General features: G+C 41.9%; 1 protein-coding gene across 9 annotated transcripts in view; it reads right to left on the bottom strand.

Annotated features, from left to right (window-relative positions):
- The window catches only part of SUN1 (Sad1 and UNC84 domain containing 1), a 33,481-nt gene extending 10,725 nt beyond the window's left edge, over window positions 1-22,756 (bottom strand). Inside the window, exons 1-9 of one of the 9 annotated variants that reach the window (XM_030284376.4) lie at window positions 22,667-22,756; window positions 12,005-12,101; window positions 6,250-6,441; window positions 5,728-5,918; window positions 4,596-4,622; window positions 4,318-4,506; window positions 2,570-2,692; window positions 1,515-1,598; window positions 1,068-1,178 (exon numbers count right to left, since the gene is read on the bottom strand). In XM_030284376.4, coding sequence (XP_030140236.4) covers window positions 1,068-1,178; window positions 1,515-1,598; window positions 2,570-2,692; window positions 4,318-4,506; window positions 4,596-4,622; window positions 5,728-5,918; window positions 6,250-6,441; window positions 12,005-12,081 — 994 coding nt within the window. In that variant the 5' untranslated portion in view covers window positions 12,082-12,101; window positions 22,667-22,756. Of the gene's footprint in view, window positions 1-1,067; window positions 1,179-1,514; window positions 1,599-2,569; window positions 2,693-4,317; window positions 4,507-4,595; window positions 4,623-5,727; window positions 5,919-6,249; window positions 6,442-12,004; window positions 12,102-16,712; window positions 16,853-18,252; window positions 18,510-18,699; window positions 18,840-22,666 lie in introns of those variants that run through there. The other 8 variants (XM_030284374.4, XM_041719084.2, XM_030284375.4 and 5 more) reach the window with 8 other exon arrangements.
- Between the last annotated feature and the right edge of the window lie 236 nt (window positions 22,757-22,992).

The raw sequence follows: 22,992 nt of genomic DNA, 5'->3' as shown, positions 1-22,992 counted from the left end.
TGCAAAGTGTAAGCAGAGAATAGCAAAATTACTACCACAAAAACAAGCTTTAAGCACATCATTACTTTAAAAGCATCTCATTTGTTCAAAATTATACATCAAGTTCATTATCTGGGTTCTGGGCAGAAGTGAGAACAATTAGAAATTTAAAATTCTAGTGATGTCTAAGAAATATTGATAAATAATAGAAAGTATTCCCACTTAAAAGTTGCAAGCAATAAATTTACATTAAGCTGAGTGTTCCCAAGGACGTTCAGTAGGACAGTTCTGTACCTCTTAATGAGAACAAAACTACCACCAACCTCCCCATATAATGCACTGTAATAAAATGCTGTAACTTAAAGCCTGCTGAGGCCAACAAATACTATGTCCAAGACTAGGACCAATCTTTCTACAGAACAAACTACACCGTACATGCTTAGAAAATAATCCTACATTCTTAGATTAGCAGATATGTCTGGGTTAATCTGAGGGATTATAGATATACCAACCCAATGTTCTGCAAATCATTTAGGTGATTGAAGTGTCTCAAATCATTTTCCTTTGCTGAATAAAGAGCACTCAACAGATCCTTGATGCCTCTGTCATTCAAGCTAGGGAATGCTCATCTCACAGGATAGATTCTATCCCTATATAAGATTCCTGTAAAAATTGACTATCACTAGAACAAAAATAAAATGTTAAAACCCCTTTATTCAAATAATCTGCATACCAGTATCTCATACCTTGCTTTCATTTAAAGTCAGCTTTTCAACCTAGCAAGCATAGAGATCTCCTCAAAGTGCAATAAATTAGTCTGACTTGTTCCTTCTAACATACGAGGTGCACGTTACCCTAAACCTTGTTTTCGTTAACAAGTAAGCAGCCTGCAAGCTTGTAAAAAGCCAAAATCAGAGCAAGAATTCAGACAGAAGAGGTGTTAAGGAAGTTAGTTGTCTAGGCACTTTACATTTCTACCCTACTTTGACAGATGAAGAAAGGGAAAAAACCCCAAACACAAAACATGTGTGATTAACATTGTGAGATTGCGATGCAAAATAAAAGCAAACAAAAATGTCCAAGTCAACCTGCAGAAGAAAAGGTGTGCCAAATGGTCCTTGCTACCCTTTTAGCCCATGAGGACTGCATGTGGTCTGTGGTGTGTATTTCAAGATGTTTCTTCCCTTTACAGTCATCACCTGTTGGTTGTGGTAACAGTTGATTAATGGGATAAAGCCAGGATCAAGTCAAGATCTGCTACAAGATAGACTTGTTCAAGTTATCTCACCTCATCAGATATCAACCCAAGAACTGCTAAGCAAACTTCAGGGAAGGAAACTTGCCAGGGAAAATTCTACAGTACACCAGGGGATCACCATCCCCCCCCCCCCCCCCCCACACACACACACACTTAAGTTGCAAACCAAATATTTACTTCGTAACTTCCACAGTGTCAGGGGCTATCTGATACTACTGTTATAGCAACAACCTGGTGTAGAGCCCAGGACTGAGACTTCATCAATCACTATACTTACATATGGATTCCTCGTTCACACCAAGATGATGATCTTCTCTGTAGAACTCCTTTACATTCATGCTTCCACAGTAGTCTGAGTGAGCTGCAACACATCCAAAAAGCACACACAGATTCTAATTATCAAATTCAAAGCCTTTCATATACACAGATTTCAGCTGAACTGGCTTGGTTCACAATTAAAAAGTCAGATTACTCTAAGGAAACCTGAAAAATAATTGAGGAAGAAGCCTACTCTGTGTAATCTTGTTCTTTCTTCTTTAAATATCAGGGGGCCTCTCAATTGAAAAAAAAAATCCTTCTCTCCTTTTCAGATAGCAAAGTTTGTAAAAAAAAAAAAACAACAAACAACTGAACCAACCCTCATCAAGGAAGTCCCTGTTCACAACATTCCATCAAATGGGTCAGACATTCATTACATATTTGTGTTGATTTTAACAAACTTGTTACAAGAAGGAGAAGAAAGCATTAGGAATGATAAGGTTCTGAGCAGAGAGAAGGAGGAGGGCAAAGTTCTACTCACAGGCAAAAATCAGCTCCCTTCTGCCTATGGCAATTTAACTTCACTTGTAGAGCAGGTATTATAGGAGAAAGCACCAAAGAAGAAATGAATGTTTTCAGGGAAAACAAGATGTGCTCTAAAGTAGTACAGAGTGATGAGAGCAGTCTGAGTTTTGCAAGACAGATCTAAACGAGTTTTAAGTGCACAGCAGGTTTAAAGTGATAAGAGAATGAAAGACATTGAAAAATTAGAATTTGACACAATCACCAGAGTTTTTAAAAATCAACTTAAATTTATCAATTCAAAAATTACTCTTTATCACTTTCTAGTAAAATCAACATGTGGATCTCATATAAGGGAATCTGGATACTGTCAAAACAGGAAAGGTATGAAACATGTAGCACAAGTGAAGTAATAATAAAAACTGGGAAAGGCAGGAGCCAGTCAAAAGACTATAGAAGAACACCACAGTGCCAAAGAGGAAGTCCATAAGAAAAAAAAACCAATACACACACTCTGTCTTTGCAGACCAAGGAAGACAACTGAAAAGATACCTTTATATTCATAACCCAGCTTCAGCAAAACTATTTGAAATAGTTGCACTAATAGTGATGCAAAAGATGCCGCAGCATTTTTGACCAATCGTAGGATCTTACTCATGTAGAAATATGTTCCTCCTATTGAAAAAAACAGTGTGAATACAAATTATTCATCCATAGAAATATGTACTTCTGTTCTCTGGTCACCATTAGCTTGTGTAAGAGTGAGGACGAAGCAGGAAAAGCCTTTGTTTAGCCAAGAGTATGAAACTTCAGAAAGTGTGGTTTGAAAATTCTGGGTGTATTAGATATAGCATGAAAGCTTTTGTGAGAACGATACACCCTGGATAACGACTTCAAGGCAAAATATATAACCTCAGCAAGAACAGCTTTGCTTACTGAGAATGCAGAACTCTGAAGAGCAAAGAGTTCCTTGCTTATGGAACTCAGGATTCCTCACTGATGTGAACTGCTGATCCTGATTTTGGGGTCACAGTCCCAAAGAGACACTACAGAGTTATCTTGGATTTGGAGGAATGAGGACTACTCACCATCTTCCCTGCTGTTACATCAGAGGAAGTTCCTACAGTGGTCTGCCTGAAGTGCTAGAGAAACACCCCTTTTTCCAGAGGCACAGGAAAAAAGCCAAAATCCACCACTGCCACTGTTCTAGACACAGCCACATCCCAAAAACCTGTCATGACTGTGTGCCTTTCCCCACCCACCCACCCACCCCCAAATTTTGACTTAAACCCTAGATTAAAGTTCAAAGGAATGTACAAAGATGAGGAAAACTCCCTCATGTGAATACAAACTCAAGAGTATAGAAAGTTTTCATGCAGTGCCACTTGTAGTTGACTGTTCAAGCCAAAAGAATTCCACCCTGTGCTAAAAAGAAATACTCAACTCAAGCATTTGAAGTCACATCATATAGCTCACACAGACTAATTTCTTTTTCTTGTACTGAGAACAAGCTGCATTCAAGATTTAACAAACCTACAAAATCCCACAAATAGCTCCTTTCTAATTCAAGGTCATTAAGAAAACAAACCCTTTGTGGTAACTGAGGACTACCAGTAATCAAGAAACTCCAGGTGCAAGAGGCAGGCAGACACGGGCAAGACAATGAGGAAAACAATCACTGAATGAAGATTGTCTTGGAAAGGCTTTTGGAATGCAGTCCCTAGAGTGAGAATCTGGAATCAGTTTTTCCCTTTGGAGTTCAATATTCCATGTAGTTGAAGTTTAGCTTTTAGAAACACTATAAAAAGCTGCAAGGTTAAAAGAGGAGGAAAAAAGGAAACAGAAAGTAGAAAGCCCTCTCAGATGTTCCCTAGATAACACAAGCACTGCAAAGTAACAATTGTGCTCAATCTTGAAAGTTCAAATCACACAGGGGATAAAAAAAATGGTAAACCAAAAAGCACAGGAAGTTTGTATCTGGAAACCATGACCAAATACTTCATAGGCAGAGCCACACTGATGTGATGGCAGATTAGGAGACTTACAATCAGTGCTGGCTGGCCAAGTAATTTTATAACTTAAGGTACCAGGGCATTTGAATTGATTCCTATAGCAGCACTGAAAATCAGGCGATTTTTATTATCTATCAGAATCTGACAAGTACATAAAATTTCAACTGATACAGAAAAAGGTATTTCATATAAGCTGATCTGTAGAATTCAGTTATTGGCAAGTTCATCAGGGTCGGACAGATGCTTAAACAACACTGTAGAAATGAAACACAAGAGAAAGTAACTTACTAGCTGCATGTTTCTGGCTCCTGTCTCTAGTGTAGATCCTGGAGGGTGGCAAGGGGGAAGCTGAGTAGGCAGTGAGGACCTCCTTCCTCTCTGACAGCATGCTGCAGTCACTGCACGTGTAGCCGTTCAGCGTGGGCTGCAACTCTGCTGCTATGCCCCCGTTCCCCTGCAGCAGCGTGGTGTCACTGCCTGGAAACAGAGCAAACACCGAGTCAGCACTGCCAGCACAGTGCCTGTCACACACAAACGATGTGGAAGGAAAAGCAAAGTGTAGCTACCTCTGGGGTCACCTTCTTCATCAAGGCCTGCAAACAAAAAAAAAAGAAGAAATTGGTCCCAAATATAAGAAAAACCTGAATTCAACTAGAATGTCTGACATAAATTCAAGTTAGAAGTCCCACTAATATTAAGAGTTCAAAGAAAGTCTCTTTATGGTTAGCATTTAATGTATTTTGCAGCCCATCAGAAAAACATCTATCCAGACCTTATTGTAGTAGGGTGACAGTTGTGAAAATCATCCCGCCACAGAAGGGGCAGACAAAGCAACATGAATGCTAAATGCACCTTGACTTAGCTCCCACAAGAAGTTAAAGCTGCTAATTACAAGCTTACAATGTTTCTGCTGCTTGGTAACTACTTTGATACTACTGTATTTAAAATTCTGTGGTAAGAGCCAGGTTATCTAAAATTTAGAAAGGGTTCTACCAAAATCGACACAATTCTTCCCACTAGGACTCTGGGAAGGTCACAGATATTCTGACTGGAAACAAAGAGAGTCTGATTTGGGAGATATAACAAATTGCTTATCTGGTTGTACACAATGCTTCACATAGACAATACTTTATATAGACAACTCTCACATCTTCTCTTCATTGAAGAGAAAAGGTTCCAGGAAAATACATTTTGGTATAGTTAAAAAGCCAAATCACACAGCCACGCAAAAAACCCTTTTGGGAAATCCTGAAAAGTCACTAATTTTAAATTTTCAGATTAAGGTATGTTAAGAAGAAACAAACTTCTGCCTATAAACAAGTAACAAAATGCTTTTCCTTGGCTTTTCAAAAACAAATTACATGTTTACCATTCTTTAAATACAGAACTCAATGTACATCTTGAAGAAAGCAATGACAGGAGATAATTATGGCATTGCATCATAAAAGTGTTTATGTTTGCTGGCATAAACATTGCTGTGCAATGTCTTGACATTAACCATGCCAGTAAATCAAATTTACACACTGGATCATGGATTTCCAGTGGGCATCTCAACAAGTAGACCCCTACAGTTGAAGTGTAAGTGCACACACATTTGAGGATAGCATGGACAACAGGCGATGCAAAGATCATAAATTTATACACACCAAACCAACCACTTTGCACAGTTTGATACAAGCTATAGCAATCATTGCCTACCCCAGAAATGATCAACTTCTGTCTGTTCCCGAATCAGAGACTCATCCAAAATAGTGGATGTCATTGATGTATCACTGGCATGGCTATTGAAACTGCTCTGGCTAAAAATAGATGAGCTGGACAGATTTTTCCTTGGCACATGTCTTCCGCTGCCAGACTGCTTGCTCATACTTCTGCGTTGCTTTACCACCCTAGGAAACAAAGGCAAGTAAGACACAGCACTAAAGACACACATTTCTGTTACTCTCTCACTTTATTAATAAATCAATAAACAGCCATTTCAACACTGATATAACTAAACAGAGCAAACAAGGTTTAAAAGAAGTCCCTACCTTCAAGCACCTATAATTTGACACGGATGTTTGTAAAAAACTGTCATTGCAAAGCATATATGGAACATAAATTTCAGAGTATGGCAGCAAATACCCAGAACAAAAAATAAGACCTGTGGGTAACCTTTATGCATTACTGTGTTCAAACAGTAAGACTCAAGATTTACAAGTGATGACTAAAAATGCTTACTTAGACTGATCCCTGAAGGACATGTTTCCAGCATAAGAGCTGTCATGAATGGAATCACTCTGTCCATCATCTGATTTACTGTATCCTCCAGCAGCCAACCGTAAACTACGCCGTGACATTCTGGGTGAATCAAACACTGGATCTATTTTATTCTCAGTCTCAAAATCCAAAGCAGATGAAGAATAACTCGAACTGCAGTAAAATAAGAACAGCAAAGTTAGTTACTGGGAGAATTTTCAGCCTGGTAACAAACATGTTTTTCAAGCTAGCCCAAGTTTCCATTAAATGCAGTTTATTTGAGGTTACGCTACAATCTCCAAAAGATATACCAAATAACCCAAATAATCTAGATATATGTAGATATTCAAGGTTCTCTTAGGCAATTCATATTATAAGTTCTACAACTGAAAGCAAATCACAGAAAGAAACAACCACCATGGAAACCACATATGAAGTTTAGTCAGAGCAAGCACTCTTTCTTTTGGGACCAGTTTGAGAGTGGAAGCCATTCATGACACAGTTCCTTCACCATGCCTAGCAGCAAATTCAAAATGACAACTCCAAGTTGCAAGGCAAAGATTAATTTTCACTGTAAGTTTATTTTTGTTGATTTTCTATTTGCCAAGTCCTTGTTTTGAGAACTGAAGATCCACATGCCACATTACCCTGAATTTCCACTTCTCAACAACTAGGAACTTCCTCCCTTTAAGACACTTAAAAACTTCCCTACTTCAGCTGTTTCAGTTTAACAACCATTACTTGCTTTTAAAAAAGTGGTTTAAAAATATTTAATTTAATGCAAACCATTAGGAATATTTAACTCAGAATTAACAAAAAATGTTTTGAGACTTCTATTTGTTTTTCTCCACAGAGGCAAGTTTACACATAGATAGCCTTCATGTTGTTACCCCAGGAGCTCCACATTTCAGCACATGATTCTCTCAGAGCCTCCATGAAAACTTACAGTGAAGACAAAGCAGCAACACAAGGCAAACACAAACAGATTAAGCTGAGGAGTGTGTAAAAAATACATTTACCAAAGCAGAAGTTTAGCCTAAAGCAGAATTCTCATACTTACAACCAAAGCAAACATTCAGTTATGTAAGTGAGCAGAGGCTGCTGGCACAGCAGGTCAGGTTCTAGAACTGCTCAGCCCTGTGACCCACAGCATCCAAATGCTAAGTGCTCTAGGCCAGCTTTCATAAGGACTCTGTCCCTTCTTGGGCCACAGGGATATTACAGAGATGTAACTGCACGTCAGTACTCCTGGAGGCTTTGTTTGTTTTTTTAAAAGAAGAGATAAGCAAAGAATTGTTTATGACAGCAGCTCTTTCTCCCCAAACAAAAACAAACAAGCAAATTAGATCTGAATGAGTAGATTCTACTGTGCAACCTGTATTTGAAATGGAAGCTTTCCCTTTAAAGATACATACAAACAGCTACTATAAAATGTGTTTGTGTAAAAACAACTTAATGGAAATAGTTTTCTCACACCATCATTAAAGATGTCAGAACATCACAAAGTAATAATATGGTAAGTATTTTACTGCTTCAGCATAGAATTAAGTTAGCACCAGAAGGCCTTGAAGTACACTTACAGTAATGATGTAATTCTGACAAGGTGGTGCTTTTGAAATCGGTTTCTTCATTGCTCCTCAACACAAAGTATGTAAGATGAAGCTGTTAGAGCATGTCAACTGCACTTCTTTTGGCTAAAAAACTAACCCAGACAACACACTGCTGGAAAATATCTCATGACTCCAAAGCCAGCTGGGCATTCAGCCCATAAGATCAGACCAGAGTCTGTCCAAAGTAGCTGCTTCTATGGCCAAGAGTAGCAGAGATTTGATGGCAGGGCTTTGGTTCCGTGTGCTGGATCTCACTGGTCTGCCCTGATAACGCTGGCACGTGCAGTGCAACCCTGTGCAAGGCAGGAAAGAGCCTCAGCACAACCTAACAAACCCAGCATATATACTAAATTCATTAAGGTTGTTAATCCTTGCTTTCATTTGGCTGGAAGAGGGAGAAGAAATAACATGTTTTCTCATGTACTCCACCAATTGTAGACTAAAGAGTTTAACTTTTACAGTTTTCAAAAAAGCTAAATATAAATGACTCATACTCTGACAGATACAAAGGGAGAATATGGATTAAATGTGGCTCCTCCTCCTGTAAATCTGAAATGGTCAGAGCCACAACAGTTTTCTATTGAGACCCTCCCTAAACAGTTGTTTCAGAACTCAGTTTTGCTATTTACATTTGCCACTATGCATTTGCTTTTCCTCATCTTCACCCCACGTTTCTTACAGATACTCAATTCACAAGAACACAAAGTACACAGAAAAAGCTGACAGCTGTGACCAGCCTCAATTTGTTTCTGTTTATGAACACTTGCTGTTACCAAGTATCTCAATGAGCATTTATATCAATGTGGGTTGAATAAATAGTTTGAATTTGAGCTCTACTATCTAAAGAAGCCCAACAAATCATCATGGCATCTCCTCCTCTTTAACAAAAGGGGCTTGTCTCTCACGCAGGGTAACAATTCTCTTCACATTATCTGTCCTCTGGCAGCGGGACAGTACCTAGAAGTCTCCTAACTTGCCATATCACTTCCCATGCTTTGGAATGCAGCCTTTTTTCTCCTACAGAAAATTCTATAGTAAATAAAAAAAACCACTGCTTTTCCTTTCAAGGGCCAGAAAAGAACCTGTACATTGATGTCCTCCTATGCAATATGTACAGCTAACCAAGAAACACCTAAAGGTGGGAAGCAATTAGCCTACACTCCTGTATCACCTCTGCAAACAGTGAGGACTCTGCTTCCATCCCCCAAGCAAACAGCTCCTGTGGCTGCTGGCAGAGCTGGTGACTGAAGCCAGTCTTACATTTCCAGCTTGATACCTCCTTCATATGAGCTTCTACAGAGTAAGAATGCCCTAGACTTCAGCAGATTATTTTTCATGTAAGTGGAATGACAATGAGATCTGCCAATTTTAGCATGCCTATAGCTTGTCTGAAGGACCTTAAGTGTCATTTATTTATAAATACTCCTTGGAATGATATAGGCAGTGATGTTCTTGATAATTCAGGGTAACAGGCACATGCAATACCCCTAGAGAACTACAACTGAACAGACATCTTCTAACATGGGCAGACATATAGTCAATACAAAAACATTCACAGGCTTTCTAACCAGGGGGCATTACTTACATTAAGTGACCAAAGACACTACCTTGAATTCTTTAGTTATTTCTTCACTCAGTTCCAGAACATACTTAAAAACCTCAGAGGACTTTATTCAATTACTGTGCAGAAAATTACATCCCAATTGAATGCTCTGACACAGAAAAAGAAAATCAAACCAAATTCCTATTGATTTAACCCATATTTGGGAAGAAGTGTTAAAGGCACCCAAACTGACAACACAATTCAAAAGATGATGGTGACTAAAAAGAAAGATCAGTCATAAGAGTGAGGTGTAAATTGTGTGTTGACAGGTGGGTGAGATTCACATGTTTGACTTGCATTTGGAGGAGGATAAAGATTATATAGGTATATCAGTTAAATGTTTTTCTGATTTGGGCTGGAGGAGTAGAAGCACTACAGCTATGAACACACAGTGATTCCAGTGAGTATTAATGTAAGTTCTATTAATAAATCATAGCCAACTCTATTAATAGCTTTGTGGTATCAAACTTCATTGCTTTCTGCAGGGCTACATCCCAAGCCAATTTCTTTAAAGAAAAGATTCTGCAAAGACTGAATTGTCAAAGGCAGAATAACCAGATTAGAATATAAGCAAAACAAATACAGGTGAGGGACAAGAAGGAACCAATTTCGACATGAAAATATTTCTGATCAGCAATTTCCTCAGTCTTCAAATATTGTTTGACTCAGTAGGAAGAGCTACAATAACAGATGCCATTCTGCACATATATAGCAAGCAGAGGCACAGCAAGAGTCTGCACAAAAGACTGTGGTTTACTTTGACATCCTGAAAGCAGTGTCATGTCAGTGTACCAAGCAGTTTGCCCCCATTATTTTAACACTTGGGGCTTCACACAATTTTAAAGAAAGAGCTTGACAATCCTTCTTTTCTACATAATGAAGAATTACAATTTATTAATATCAACCTAGTTTAACTATTCTGGCCTTCATTAATTCAGTTGTTAAACTTCATCTTACCCAGCTCTACCCATTTCTAAATATCTATGTCTAAGTGTTTAACACAGTGAAATGGCAAGCTGGAACGTTTCAGGACATATAACCCCTTCAAAACTTCTCAGTTTCGCAAAGCAGTCTTCATTGCAGTGAGACAAACACTCTGTTGCCCCCTAAATAAACCCCATCAAAGTCATAATTAAATATCCTCCAGATATCCAACAGGATTTATCATTCTGCATCTTCCTTTCTACTTGCCCACTCTTTCACTGGATGAGAATTTTGGACAAGAATACCACAGGAGTTTAACCTGTCAGGAGTTACAATATTTCAGCCAATCTCTAAGGTACATTTGCAACACAAATGTACAACTCACAGTTATACAGAATTGAAATTGCTGCTGGATACAAGACATGTAGATCACCTCTCATTGCCCAGCATGCTTTTCTTGACATTAGAAGACCCACTTGTATATAACCAACATTTTACCAATAGTTTTTCGTAAAAATCAGGAAAAATTGAAATTGAATTGATGCAACACAAAACATGTCACATTTTGCAACACTACTGACATTAGGTTATAGCTTAAAAAAAAAAAAAAAAAAGCCCACGATCCCAAACAGAAAATGGAAATGTACATTTTTGGAGCACACAAAAGAAAAGAATTAACTCAGTAATCTCCTAATGCTACAGTTTTGCCAACTTCTGTTGCATTGGCAAGTAGCCAAGTATTCTCCTATTTCTATAACGGATTTTAATAACAACACATAATGATGTACAGAGGGAACAGAAACGGAAATCTCATACTGCATCCTAATAAACAATCATTTTTTTAAAGTTAATATCAGCTAAACCAATAACTCAGATCACTGATATATTTTGATGCAAGTATATATCTCAACAGCAGGAAAAGCTCAACAGATTAGAACAGCAACATTCTGTTACATTAATAATAAAAAATTCAAAATAGGCATCACAACACTTATTCTGAATACATAATACAAAAAGTACCTAATACCATAGTTAGTTTCTAAAAATCTGAAGTGATTTAAGCAAAACAAAGACACAAGAAAAAAACAAGATCATTAGAAGAAACAAAAAAACAATACAAGGAAAAGCAAGTTCATTAGAACACAGATTTTACATTCACCAAACAAGCAGCTCTGCTAAAAGAAGTAATCAATATTTTGCTTCCAGCCAAGTCCCACACTAGCGGCAATGAGTGTGCAAAAATAAGTGTTTTAAAGTGAAAGCAGTCTCAAGTCACAAAAGAAAGCACACACCGAAGTCACAAGACACAAAACATCGAAGAATTTTGAGGACATATTTATAGAAATCCAACAGCAGTTGTAACTAGGCGGACACAAGTTATTCATAGCAACTAATAAACATTGAGTCATTATCTTAGTCATTGTCCTGTTAGTTCAACATTTTCTTTCCTCCAGTTAGGACACAGCACTTGTTTTCAAACCAGACTAGAAAAAGCCCACTTCTTCAAAGAAGTCAGCTACTTACCATGAAATCTCACCTCTCCAGATTAGCAACATTGAGAGAAAAGACAGTTTGTCTACAAGAAGAAAAGGGTTCTCACCTGAGTGCATATGTATAGCCAGTGTTCTCTGGCAGACATTGGGGAGGGGTGTACGTGTGTAGACGTGAAAAGTCCATGTTGACAGTTTCAAATCATACTGTAAAAGGTGAAAATAAAGTAATGCAATGACTTAAAATTATGTAAAGTCAATCTAGGAGCCCTTGCACTGTTCAGCCTGTGTTATAAAGCATTGAAATAAAAGAGCTATGACCAGAAACATGGAGCTCTCAGGTGTGGAGTAGTACTGCTGCTAGTGCCAGGTATCCCTAATCATTACTACAGGAAACTCAGGTATTTCTGGCTGTGACCTTCTTTATGATACCCTACTTTCAGCTGTTTCCAAGTTCTCTGGAACATGGCAGTTATGAGCCAAACTCTTATTACAACCAAATTACAACACTTCCACAGGAACTACACTATGCTGGTATCCCCTAAAGAAGCTAAGTACAAAACTCTAAAGAACCACGCTGCAATGCTTCAGAGATCTCTTCAAAACGTGTTTTGCTCTGAGTGCCCTCTGAGCCAAGCACAGGCTGCTCTGTGCCCCAACTAAGGATAACGCAGATGAAACTTGAGAAAGTTTTTACATATAGGCAAATCATTCTACTCTAGCACTTTTGAATACCAGCCACTAAGCAGTGAGGGAGTATCCTTCATTTCACATAATTTATTCCTGTCATTAAAACCACTGAATACACACCCTAGCAGAAGAGCCAACTGCAAAGTGACTCATAGGGTAGAATTAGGCACGTTTTCCAGAGTGCCATCCACTTCCAAAAAAACAACAAACCCAAAGCCAAAACTACCAAATCAACACCACACAAGGAACATTTGTAAAACTTTCCATGGTGTCTTTGAAAGATGTTATAGCTTTTGGAAGAAAATAAAAACTGACGTCATATCAACAAGCTTGCTGAGCTGCATGGGTGACTACTTGTGGTACTATGAACAATTTGACTTTAAATATCAAGGTATTTGCAAAAAACCTTCAGCCCTCTTCAGTTTTATAGCCAAAGAAAATAGTGAACTTTGCAGGAAAGATTCTTGGATGATAGATAGCTTCTCTGTAGTTAACAAATAGGGATTTGGCTATTCTGGATTTGCACAGTTAGCAAGGCAGAATCCTGGCTACTCACAGATTATCTATGGCTCCTGTTTCAACAGCAGTAAAAGATATTCCACACATCTGTGATGACATATCTGAACCAGGATAAAAATATCCCCAGCTAATTTTCATAATCATAACATCAACAAGCATCTCATTTTGGAGATGCACTTTCCTATGCTGAAATAAAGAATTTTCATTTTGTATAGCTACATATGCATAAGAAATGGGGACAAAAAGCAGATACAGGCAAAGGCAGCTCAAAAGAAATCTGTACACGTAACATTAAGATGCTCTTAGTCAGTCTACCTGTAGTCTCCAAATCCTGAGGTCACTAAGGCAGGAGAGTATTTCCATTAACACTGAAGACTTAAAAATATTAAAACTTCTGGGCCTAAGCATTGTAGCTTCCTGAATCCAAGCACCTCCCATGCAAAGTGCAGTTAATGAAACATAAGGTCTCTCGATATTTACTTGTTTACTTTTTTTTTGTATTATAGAGAACACATTTCCATTAAGTGATCCTCTACGCTCACTTCATTTGCCCCAGAGCCATAATGTTTTCACTAACTTGTATATAAATGTATTGTTTGTTTACAGGAAGCTTAAATCAGTAGTGCGGAAATATTAGCAGTCTCATTCTTGTGCTAGAATGAGCAGCAAATTCTGTTGGAATATGTAACAACTGCTGCCTTACTTGATCAACAAACAGGAGCTCAGTTTAGCACATAGGAAATGGGGACCAGAGAGCAATGGCTCCCCAGGAACCAAAGTGGAAAGATTGTGAATTTCAAGATGAGGGATGCTGATAATATCAGAGAGCACTTGTATTAAAGAATAGCAAAATAGGTTTCCCAGACATATGCCTACTGAAGCTGAAAACTATGACTAAGGTTGATCTGTCTGAATTGGTTCATGTGAATAAAGATTTTTAACCCCCAAGGTAGAAAAACCTTGTTCAGTTTCCCCTGGAGCTGATGTGCATGCTTAGCACACATAATTTCATCATAAAACCTATTTTTTTAACTGGCAACTCAGTAGCTAATCCTTCTAACACCCAGCAATATTTTCCCACATGGAAAGCTCAGCTATGCCAGTGAGCTCTGAGAAGCTCCCCAGCTCCTCCCTGTCTGCACTGCCCATATGGGCAGGGCAACGGCCGAGTTTGAAAAACAACATATTGGCTCCGTTTCTTCCCTGTTCTTTTCCCCTTCACCACCAGTTCTGTCTTTACTTCATTTCTGAATTAATCAAATACTAGAACATAAATAGTACTTATTTGATAAGGTTTTAATTGTATCATGAAGTTATTATAGATAAAATATGTGCTTGACAAAGGCAGTACTAACAGCAAAGCCTCAAAGGTACTTAGGCGTAGGTCTATTAATAGCTGGGTTTCATAGCACCGAGCTCTCCAGTGAAAATATCAGGTTTGCCATCTAAATACCACACTTAGAAATCACTCTTAGAAGATTTAGGGGCTTGGTTTGATTCACTGCTTGTCTGATGCTCTAAAATTAATTCTCACTCAAGAGGAGAAACCTCTACACAATTTTTCAAAGCAACAAAACAGGCTTAACTGACTTAAAAAGAATTTTAAAATCTTCAGAGATGACCACCACCATTTGCAAAAATGGGCATCTAGAATTTACTATGAAACTGGATTTTTTTCAAGCCTGACTTTTAGTTCAACAGCTTAATCTTAGTTATCTACTTCTTCAAAATAAATGATCAACCCAATTTATTCAGAAATATTCTACATCTGTATTACAAAACAGACACAGGGTAGGCGGAGGACATTGACTCATTCTAATTTGTAAACTCATGTTTAACAGCACCCCTCCTTTCCTGTATTATCATTCTTCTTGCTTATGAAACTTTCATACACAACTGGTACAGAAAGAGACATGCTAATAAAATATTTTGAAAATTTTAATCACAAAACTTGGCAGAGAACCTGAGAGGTAGGCACTGTACTTAGTTCCAGTTTGAACACTTCTGGGTGCCCAACAACTTTCTGCTTTAGGTACCACAGATCTGTCTGGACTCGGTTTCATGTAGACTTTTAGTCTCAGCTTTGTTGTAAGATTACCAGGTCCAAACTTCAAAATAGCCTTTTTCCCTTTTGTAGAAGTCCATAAACATCTATTTCTAATACTAAGGTATGTATAGTGCAAGAACCAAACATGTAGTTGTAAAAAAGCCCCAAGTAATAAGAACACTTTGATAAGACAGCCCCCAGTGAATTAAAGGGAAGCACACAGCTCCACTGGAATGCAAGAGGATGCTCTGTGGGCCTCAGCTTACAAGCCAGCTTCCATGCTCCTGCAGAGGAGACAGCTGGCTTATTTGCCTTTTTTTGGGAAGCAGACACAACAGTCATCCTAAACATTATCTCTCCCTTGCAAGTAAACTGAATCTGTGTTACAATAAATCAGCACAGCAGAAGGGCAGGAGAAGACAGATTGTGGCTCTGTCAGAACGCAAGGAAGCTCAGGAACTCCTGTAATCACTGCAGCAGAATTTACTTGCACACAAGGCCCTTGGCTGTCTCCAAAGGACTTTGAAGCTTCTGAGTGACATGAGGCTGCACCACTAGCTCAAAAAAAAAGCCTATCTGACAGTCACTTTCACAATCAGCCAGCCTCAACAAAATCCTAGCACCACGGCAGCCAGCTTCCTGGCTTCCAGGGAAGATGAGGAAATGCTCCACAAGTGGCCTTTTCACACAGAAGCATCACAAGGCAGGGGGAGCAGCACCAAACACTGACCATGCACTACAAACACCTCACAGGGACAGACACAAACCCTCACTGATGGCTTTTGGGGTACACAGACTTTTACAAACATACTGTCCAGGCAGTCCCTCATGAAACCCTTTGTAACAAAGTTAGTGGTAAATTGCCATTTCACAAAAGGGACCCTGGCAGAGTAGAAATAGTCACCAAAGTCTGTCAGACAATGAGAAAATACCCAAGACAGCATGTCTTATTTTTTATGTTACAAGGGATAAAGAATGATACAATAAAGTCTTAAATATTGGTAGCACTGCTTCAAATAGAACCTTTACTATCCTCACATTTTAAAGCCAAGTAAGTTGAAGTCACTGTGACTTAATACATTTGATGCCACAATAGCTGAACAGATTTAGGCAAACTATCAATGACAATGTAACTGGAACATGCAAACTCCATCAATTTCTGAGAGCAAGCCATTTCTTACTTCTAATTTCAATTCTTATTTTGTTCTATTATTCAGAATAGCCAGTAAAATCACTGTTTTTTAGTTAAAGAATGCAAATTCCTAAGTATATATACTTCATAAAGGATGTTTCACCATAGCAAGTTAATTACTGGTTTAAACAGGCTGAAGAGCAAAGAGCTCCAAGCTAAATCAACATTTTATTAAAACACACATTCAAAAAAACATTATTATTCCTTAAAAAGAGCAAACAAACCACAAACAATAACACCAGTATTTTACACTAGATGTTGCCATTGAGCATTATGGCAGATTCCCCAAACACAGGTGTCAAAGTACAACGTTAAGAACAAAACCCAGCTTCATCACAAATCAGCAACACCGCACATTCACACGCTGTACCTCTCGAAACGCTTTTTACAGGGGAGGCTGAAAACCCAGCCACGCATTCAGCCGCGGCGAGGCCAGCAGCGCGCCCGTCCATTGTTTACACGCCGGGCCCCGCTGCCCGCGCAGCCGCTCGGAGCCGCTCGGAGCCCGCTCGGAGCCCGCCCGGAGCCCGCCCGGAGCCCGCCCGGAGCCCGCCGCCCGAGCTCCGCCGCCCGAGCTCCGCCGCCCGAGCTCCGCCGCCCGAGCTCCGCCACGGCCGCGGCGGGCGGCAGCGGCCGCGCCACCGAGCCCAAAATGGCTCCCGGCCCCACAAAGCCCGCAGCGCCGCCGGCCCGGCCCGGCCCCCGCGCCGCCCGCTTTGAATCCACCGGAGGCGGCGGCGCCGCCAACCCCGCCGCCTTAACCCCCGCGGCTCCGCTCCCGGCCCGCCCGCACACAACAAAAGGCGTGCTCTACCTCGCTCCCGAAACGCTTCACCTGCTCGATAAAACACCCCCGGTATCAGCGATCGAATTAAACCCCCACATCTTACTCTTTACAAGCGACACCTGAATGCCTAAACGTCCACGCCTCATAAGTACCAAATTATAAGCCAGTCAAGCACCGCAATTTAAGGGTATCTATCCACCACCACACTTACTAATAGATCAATGTAAAAAGCCTGCTAAGCTTGTCAATAAAACCCTCCGTCCAGCTCATTCTGGACCGAGGACGAGGAAAACAAAAAAAACCCCTGCAACTCACTTCCACAACACTGGTGGAAAATCAGTGATGAAAATCAGCAACTAGTAATTCACCCTCATATGTAAAAGCAAGAATTAGACATTAGCATTCACTGGGAAATTCAACAGAAGCGTTAGCCTGGAATAGTCAGTTGCAAAGCAATGAAACAGAAATATTAAAAAAATTAGCAAATATTAAACTTCCTTTTTGCGTAATGTTAGACTGAAAAGCAGACAGTGAGATGGGGGGCCTGCAAATGCTGCAGAAACCCGGGATTTACTGGCTAGTATTTTCCTTCCCTATAACATATTACAAATAATATATATTTTTAAATGTGTTTTATTTTAACATAGTATAATGTTAAATAAGGCAACGTAAAATAAGGAACGTAAAATAAGGCAAACTAAATACTTTTTCTTCCCAGCAGATATACAACTTACTGGAACTGTCAGAAAACAGGTGCTGCCTCCAGTGTTCCTGACACTACTACCCCTGTGGTCATTGAAGGGCAGCCAAACGTGACCATGGCATGAGGAACTCGGCACTGTCACCACAAAAGCAGCACAGCACTGAAATTTTTACAGCACATTTTGCTGTAAAAACACGAGCAGTCACTCACTCGGCGAGCGATGCCAAACTCTTCTACAGTAAACCCGTCTGTTAAACAACACTTTCCCCACTGAAGCAGCTGCCCTGAGGTGCCAGCCGGGGGACAGCGGGGACAGGTCTGTCCACCTGTGCCACCCAGAGCACAACACCCATGGCAGCACGTTACCTTTGCACCAAGGCTCGGCAGCTGCGGCGAGCGCCGGAACCACCGCGCACTTACCGGCCCTTTCACAATCAGGGCAGAGAGCTGCAGCTTAACAGCTTCTTCTGACAAGGAAACCCCCCAGGTGCCAGGCCCAGAGGGACCGTGGCAGCTGAGGTTTCTCTCTCCTCCCAGCCAACAGACAGAGCTCCGGGCTAACCAGGGCTCAGCGCCTCACGCCGCCTCCCGAGCCAGGGACGCCGATCCCCCGCTCGGGGGAGGCCGCAGACCCGCGACACCGCGCCCCGGGGGCTCCCCCGCGGGCGGGCGGCCGCCACACGCGGCCCCGGCCGGGCGGGAAGCGGCGGCGGGCGGGCCGCGGCGGGGGACGGGTGAGCGCGGACGGGGGCGGTTGGCAACGGCCGGGGGGGGCTGAGCCCCGCCGCCTCCAGCCCCGCGCTCCGGGGGCGGCCGGGGGAGCGCGGCCCGGCCCTGCGCGACGGGGAGAGGCGCGGCGGGGGTTACCTGGTGCCGGTGCAGCGAGGGGAAGGCAGAGCCGGTAGCGGCGGCGGTGGCTGAGATTGCCCGGGCCCCGCCCGCTTTGCCGAGGCCGCCGGGAGCCCCCGCCCCGCCCGCGCGGCGCGTGCCGGCAGCGCCCCCTCAGCGCCCGCCCGCGCGGCCCCTCACAGCCCCTCACACACGGGCACGGGGCTCTGCTCCGCCCCGCCTTCTTCTTATCCTCCTCCTCCTCCTCCTTCTTCCTCTCCTTCTTCTCGGGCCCCGCTCGGGGCTGCCCCTGCCTCGCCTTCCCCCTCCGCAAAATGGAGCTGTGGGAGCCTCTGGAGCGAGCAGAGGAGGGTTAACTCCGATTTTCACTCTATTGCTTGACTCACTGACTTTCCCTCCCAGCGTTTCCTCTGTTTCCTTCCTACGCGGCCTTTTTGGGATTTTCCTTCCCTTTGATCGCCCTCCTCCGCTAAGACCTTGGCTCTGCCCACCCGGCCGCTCGGTGGGACTGAAGCGCTTCAGTCCGTGGGTGCCGCAGCGAATCTGCCCAGGGTGGCAATCACCGGGCCACAGACACCTCCGGACAGCCGCACGGAAAAGAAATCCGAGAATGGAACTGACCTTTAAGCCTATCTAGTTCCAACTCCCCTGCAATGGGCAGGGACACCTCCCACTACACCAGGTTCCTCCAAGGCCTGTCCAGCCTGGCCTTGAGCACTTACAGGAATGGGACTGGCTCTTGGCAGAGAAGAAACAAGCCCCATTGTTCAAACACTCTGGGAATGTATGCAAATACATTCAATGTGGAGCCTGTCTGTGCCTGAGTGACTTTCTTAAGCCTTTAGCCTGCCTCCCCAAGTCCACAGTTCTCTTGTGGGCTCAGCTGCAGGCAGGGATGGTGCAATGTCAGTGAACAGAATAGGGAATTTGTCACTTGGGAAAGGCTATCCAGGCCATAAGTTGTTATTTACTCGTGTGTGCAAGAGAAATGACTCGGCTTGCTGTGAAAGACTGGCTAATAAATATGTAATTATCAAATAATCCAAATGTTTGGATACAAAATGAGAGAAGGCAGCTAATCCTTAAGAAACAGAAAATGCAAGATAAACACATTAACTTAAGGTGTTAGCTGATATTGATGTAGCACTGATTTTGGGCAATTCCTGTTTCTTTAAAAAGTGCTTTGCTTCAGCTACATGATAGTTTTAAGATGCTGCAGCCAAAATTGAGTTGACCCCAGTGACACTTGGAACCCAGTGTCTGGTTTGGTCAGATGTGCAGCCCTGCACCAGCATCCTCCTCCCCGCATATGGCTGAGTATTTTGCAGAATCAGTTTTCTGGCCACTCCTTCTCTTTCTGTACTTACTCCACACCTGTTTTCCTGTCTTAAGAGTAGATAATATTTAAAGGCTCAAGATACTTAGGGCAAAATCACCTCTTAGTTTAAATCTCCTTGAAATTCCTTGGTGCTGTGAGGCCAGGCCCTCTCAGGGATGTTTCCCACCCTGTTCCCAGGGAGCCCAGACAGGTCAGGCAGCACTCAGCTCTGGCAGGACAAGGCATGTTATTCTCCCAGAGTGCTGCTTCTGCTCCCTGGGCTGCTCTGACTTGTCCTGAGCAGTTGTTTTTCCATCACAGCCAGGCCAAGAGGCTGGCTGGAGGATGATGGCTGAAGCTCAGTTTTCCCTCCACTCCTCAGCTATGAGAGGCAATAAAGTTTTTTTTTTTTTTTTTAATTTTCCAGGATTTAAGGGGAACTTGGTCAGATGTCCTGGTTTTGTTAAAACAAGTTGGTGTGTACAGGGAGTTAATTTTTCCACATTTCAAAAGAAACTGCTCTGAGGCAAACAAAAATTCCTTCAAGGTTTCTCAGCCTCAAACAAATTCTGAATGTAAAGTAGGCTGACAATTTTATTGGCTAAGCTGAAGTGTATAGAGAAAAATTATTAGTAAGAATAAAAATTGATCACATTAAAAACATTCAATTTTTAACATTGTAGAGGGCAGTTAAGAATTTAGAGGGGAAATAAAAGCTTTCTTAACTGACACCAGGTATGGGGAAACTGCAGTACAGGGCCAAACCAATCCAAGGACCACATTTCTCTAGTTCTCCCTTCCCTTCCCTTCCCTTCCCTTCCCTTCCCTTCCCTTCCCTTCCCTTCCCTTCCCTTCCCTTCCCTTCCCTTCCCTTCCCTTCCCTTCCCTTCCCTTCCCTTCCCTTCCCTTCCCTTCCCTTCCCTTCCCTTCCCTTCCCTTCCCTTCCCTTCCCTTCCCTTCCCTTCCCTTCCCTTCCCTTCCCTTCCCTTCCCTTCCCTTCCCTTCCCTTCCCTTCCCTTCCCTTCCCTTCCCTTCCCTTCCCTTCCCTTTTTTCCCACATTATTGCTCCCTTCCCATATAATTCCCATTCCCAGTGCTCTCCTGCAGTCACATTTAGCAAACCCGTTGTGCTCCACATTCTGGTCCTTGCTGTCAAAGGGGCAAATCCCCCCAGTGATCGAAGGTACAAACTGAATGTGGCAGAACCAGTGCAGTGAGGTGCAGTTTCTGACTGGTGGTACCGGGCATGGCATGCTGCTGCACAGGATGGGGGTGCTAACCTTTGTGTCCATTGCTGGCCAGATCATCATATACATGTAGTAGTATGAAAATCACCTAAAATATCTGTAAATCTGATTTCCTGCTCATTATAGAGAGGTTTCTCGCCACCTGCATCCCTTTATGGTTAAGCTCAGCAGGGCCCTTTTCCCACACCCCTCAGCCAAAGGCAATGGGTGCTGCACCCAGAGCAATTGGGTTGGCAGGTAAAGGGGGAGGCAGAGCACTTCAGATCAGTTTTGTCACTAGATCTCCGTGGTCCTGACTTACAGGGGATTTCAGACATTAACAAGAAAAGCCGATTACACCCAAGACAGGCCGGCAGAGCAGCCGTTCTCCTCACAGCTCTCATCTGCTGCTTCAGCTCAGCTCCTGCTTCTCTGGGGGATTGATCCCAGTAAATGGACACAAGCTTGTTAACTGTAATTTTTGTTGATCCTTCAGATGCCTAATAATGAAGATTTTTTTTCCTTTATTTTTTCTTTCTCTTTTAAAAACACAGAGCTTCACATGGAAGGCTGAGACACAGAGCAGTCCATGATGTATCCAGCAGGACCAGCTCTGATCCACTCCTCTAGTGAACAGTTGCTCACCTTCCCTTGCAGAGATCCTAACACAGATTCTGCAAATGAAACAGAAACTTGGCTGCTCTCAAGCCAGCAGTTGGCTTTCCAAAGCCAAGATGTTATTTTATTTTTGGGGCAGTGCTCTGGTATATTTGTGTGGTTCAGACAAGGGGCTTCCCCCAGCAAGATAAAGCCTCTGCAACAGCCCATCAGAACTCTAAACTCTCCATATGGAACTATTATAGTATAATTTATTTATAATACATAAATAAATAAATAAAATAACTTCTACCATAATAACATAAATACCTATTATGGTTATACTGTAGTATAACTGGATAGTTTTATCTATATAATACTAAGCAGTAAAAGAGTACTATGGACTATACTTCTTAGTTACTCCTGGTTAGATTAGATTAGAGCTGTGAGGTGTTATTACAGCCTATAATAACTTTGCAGTTGGAGCTGGAGGTCAGTGTCTGGGAGCAGACTGCTGACACAAGCCGAGGTGCCTTAGTGCACCTTCCCCTGGGCTCACATGACCCTGCAGGCTGGACACCTGCAGCGTGTCTGCAATCTGCCAGAGCGCTCCTGAGGACATCTGCACATGCCTGGATGGACTCACATGGATGAGAAGTGGATGGATCTGAACACACCTAACCACCAGCCTCTCCTGAAATGCTCTCTGATGTAGACCCTGTCTTAAAGTTTAGTTATCTCATTTGTCAGTGCCCTCTCAATGTCTAATTAATTCAATCTATTTAAGGTAGTTAACAAATATATAAAATATTCTATATTCAGTTAGACAAATGCATGCACTTACCTAAAAACCTCTGTTCTGCTGAGAATCCAAGTCCCAGGATCCTCCACAGCAGGTCTCCTGGCTTACAAGGACGAAGACAGAGGCCCAACTGCCCATCACAGGAAGGGCAGGGCTAAAGGCTGCTTATCTAAAGTGCCTGAAAGTTTGAGATAACAGCTCTGCTCCCCAAAATTGCCCTAGCTTAAAAGTGACGCAATGCATATAGTGCTAGTGACATTCTGTAATGTGCACTAACTAAATCTAGAAAATATAAGAGCTGATCTGGCCAAACAGGAAAAAAAAACCCAAAACATTTTAGTTGAGTTCCTACTGATCCAGTAAAACAT

The sequence above is a fragment of the Taeniopygia guttata genome, chromosome 14 (assembly GCF_048771995.1).
Source record: "Taeniopygia guttata chromosome 14, bTaeGut7.mat, whole genome shotgun sequence".
NCBI lineage: Eukaryota > Metazoa > Chordata > Aves > Passeriformes > Estrildidae > Taeniopygia > Taeniopygia guttata.
The sequence above is the reverse complement of the archived record's forward strand: the minus strand, read 5'-3'. Positions and strand labels throughout refer to the sequence as shown.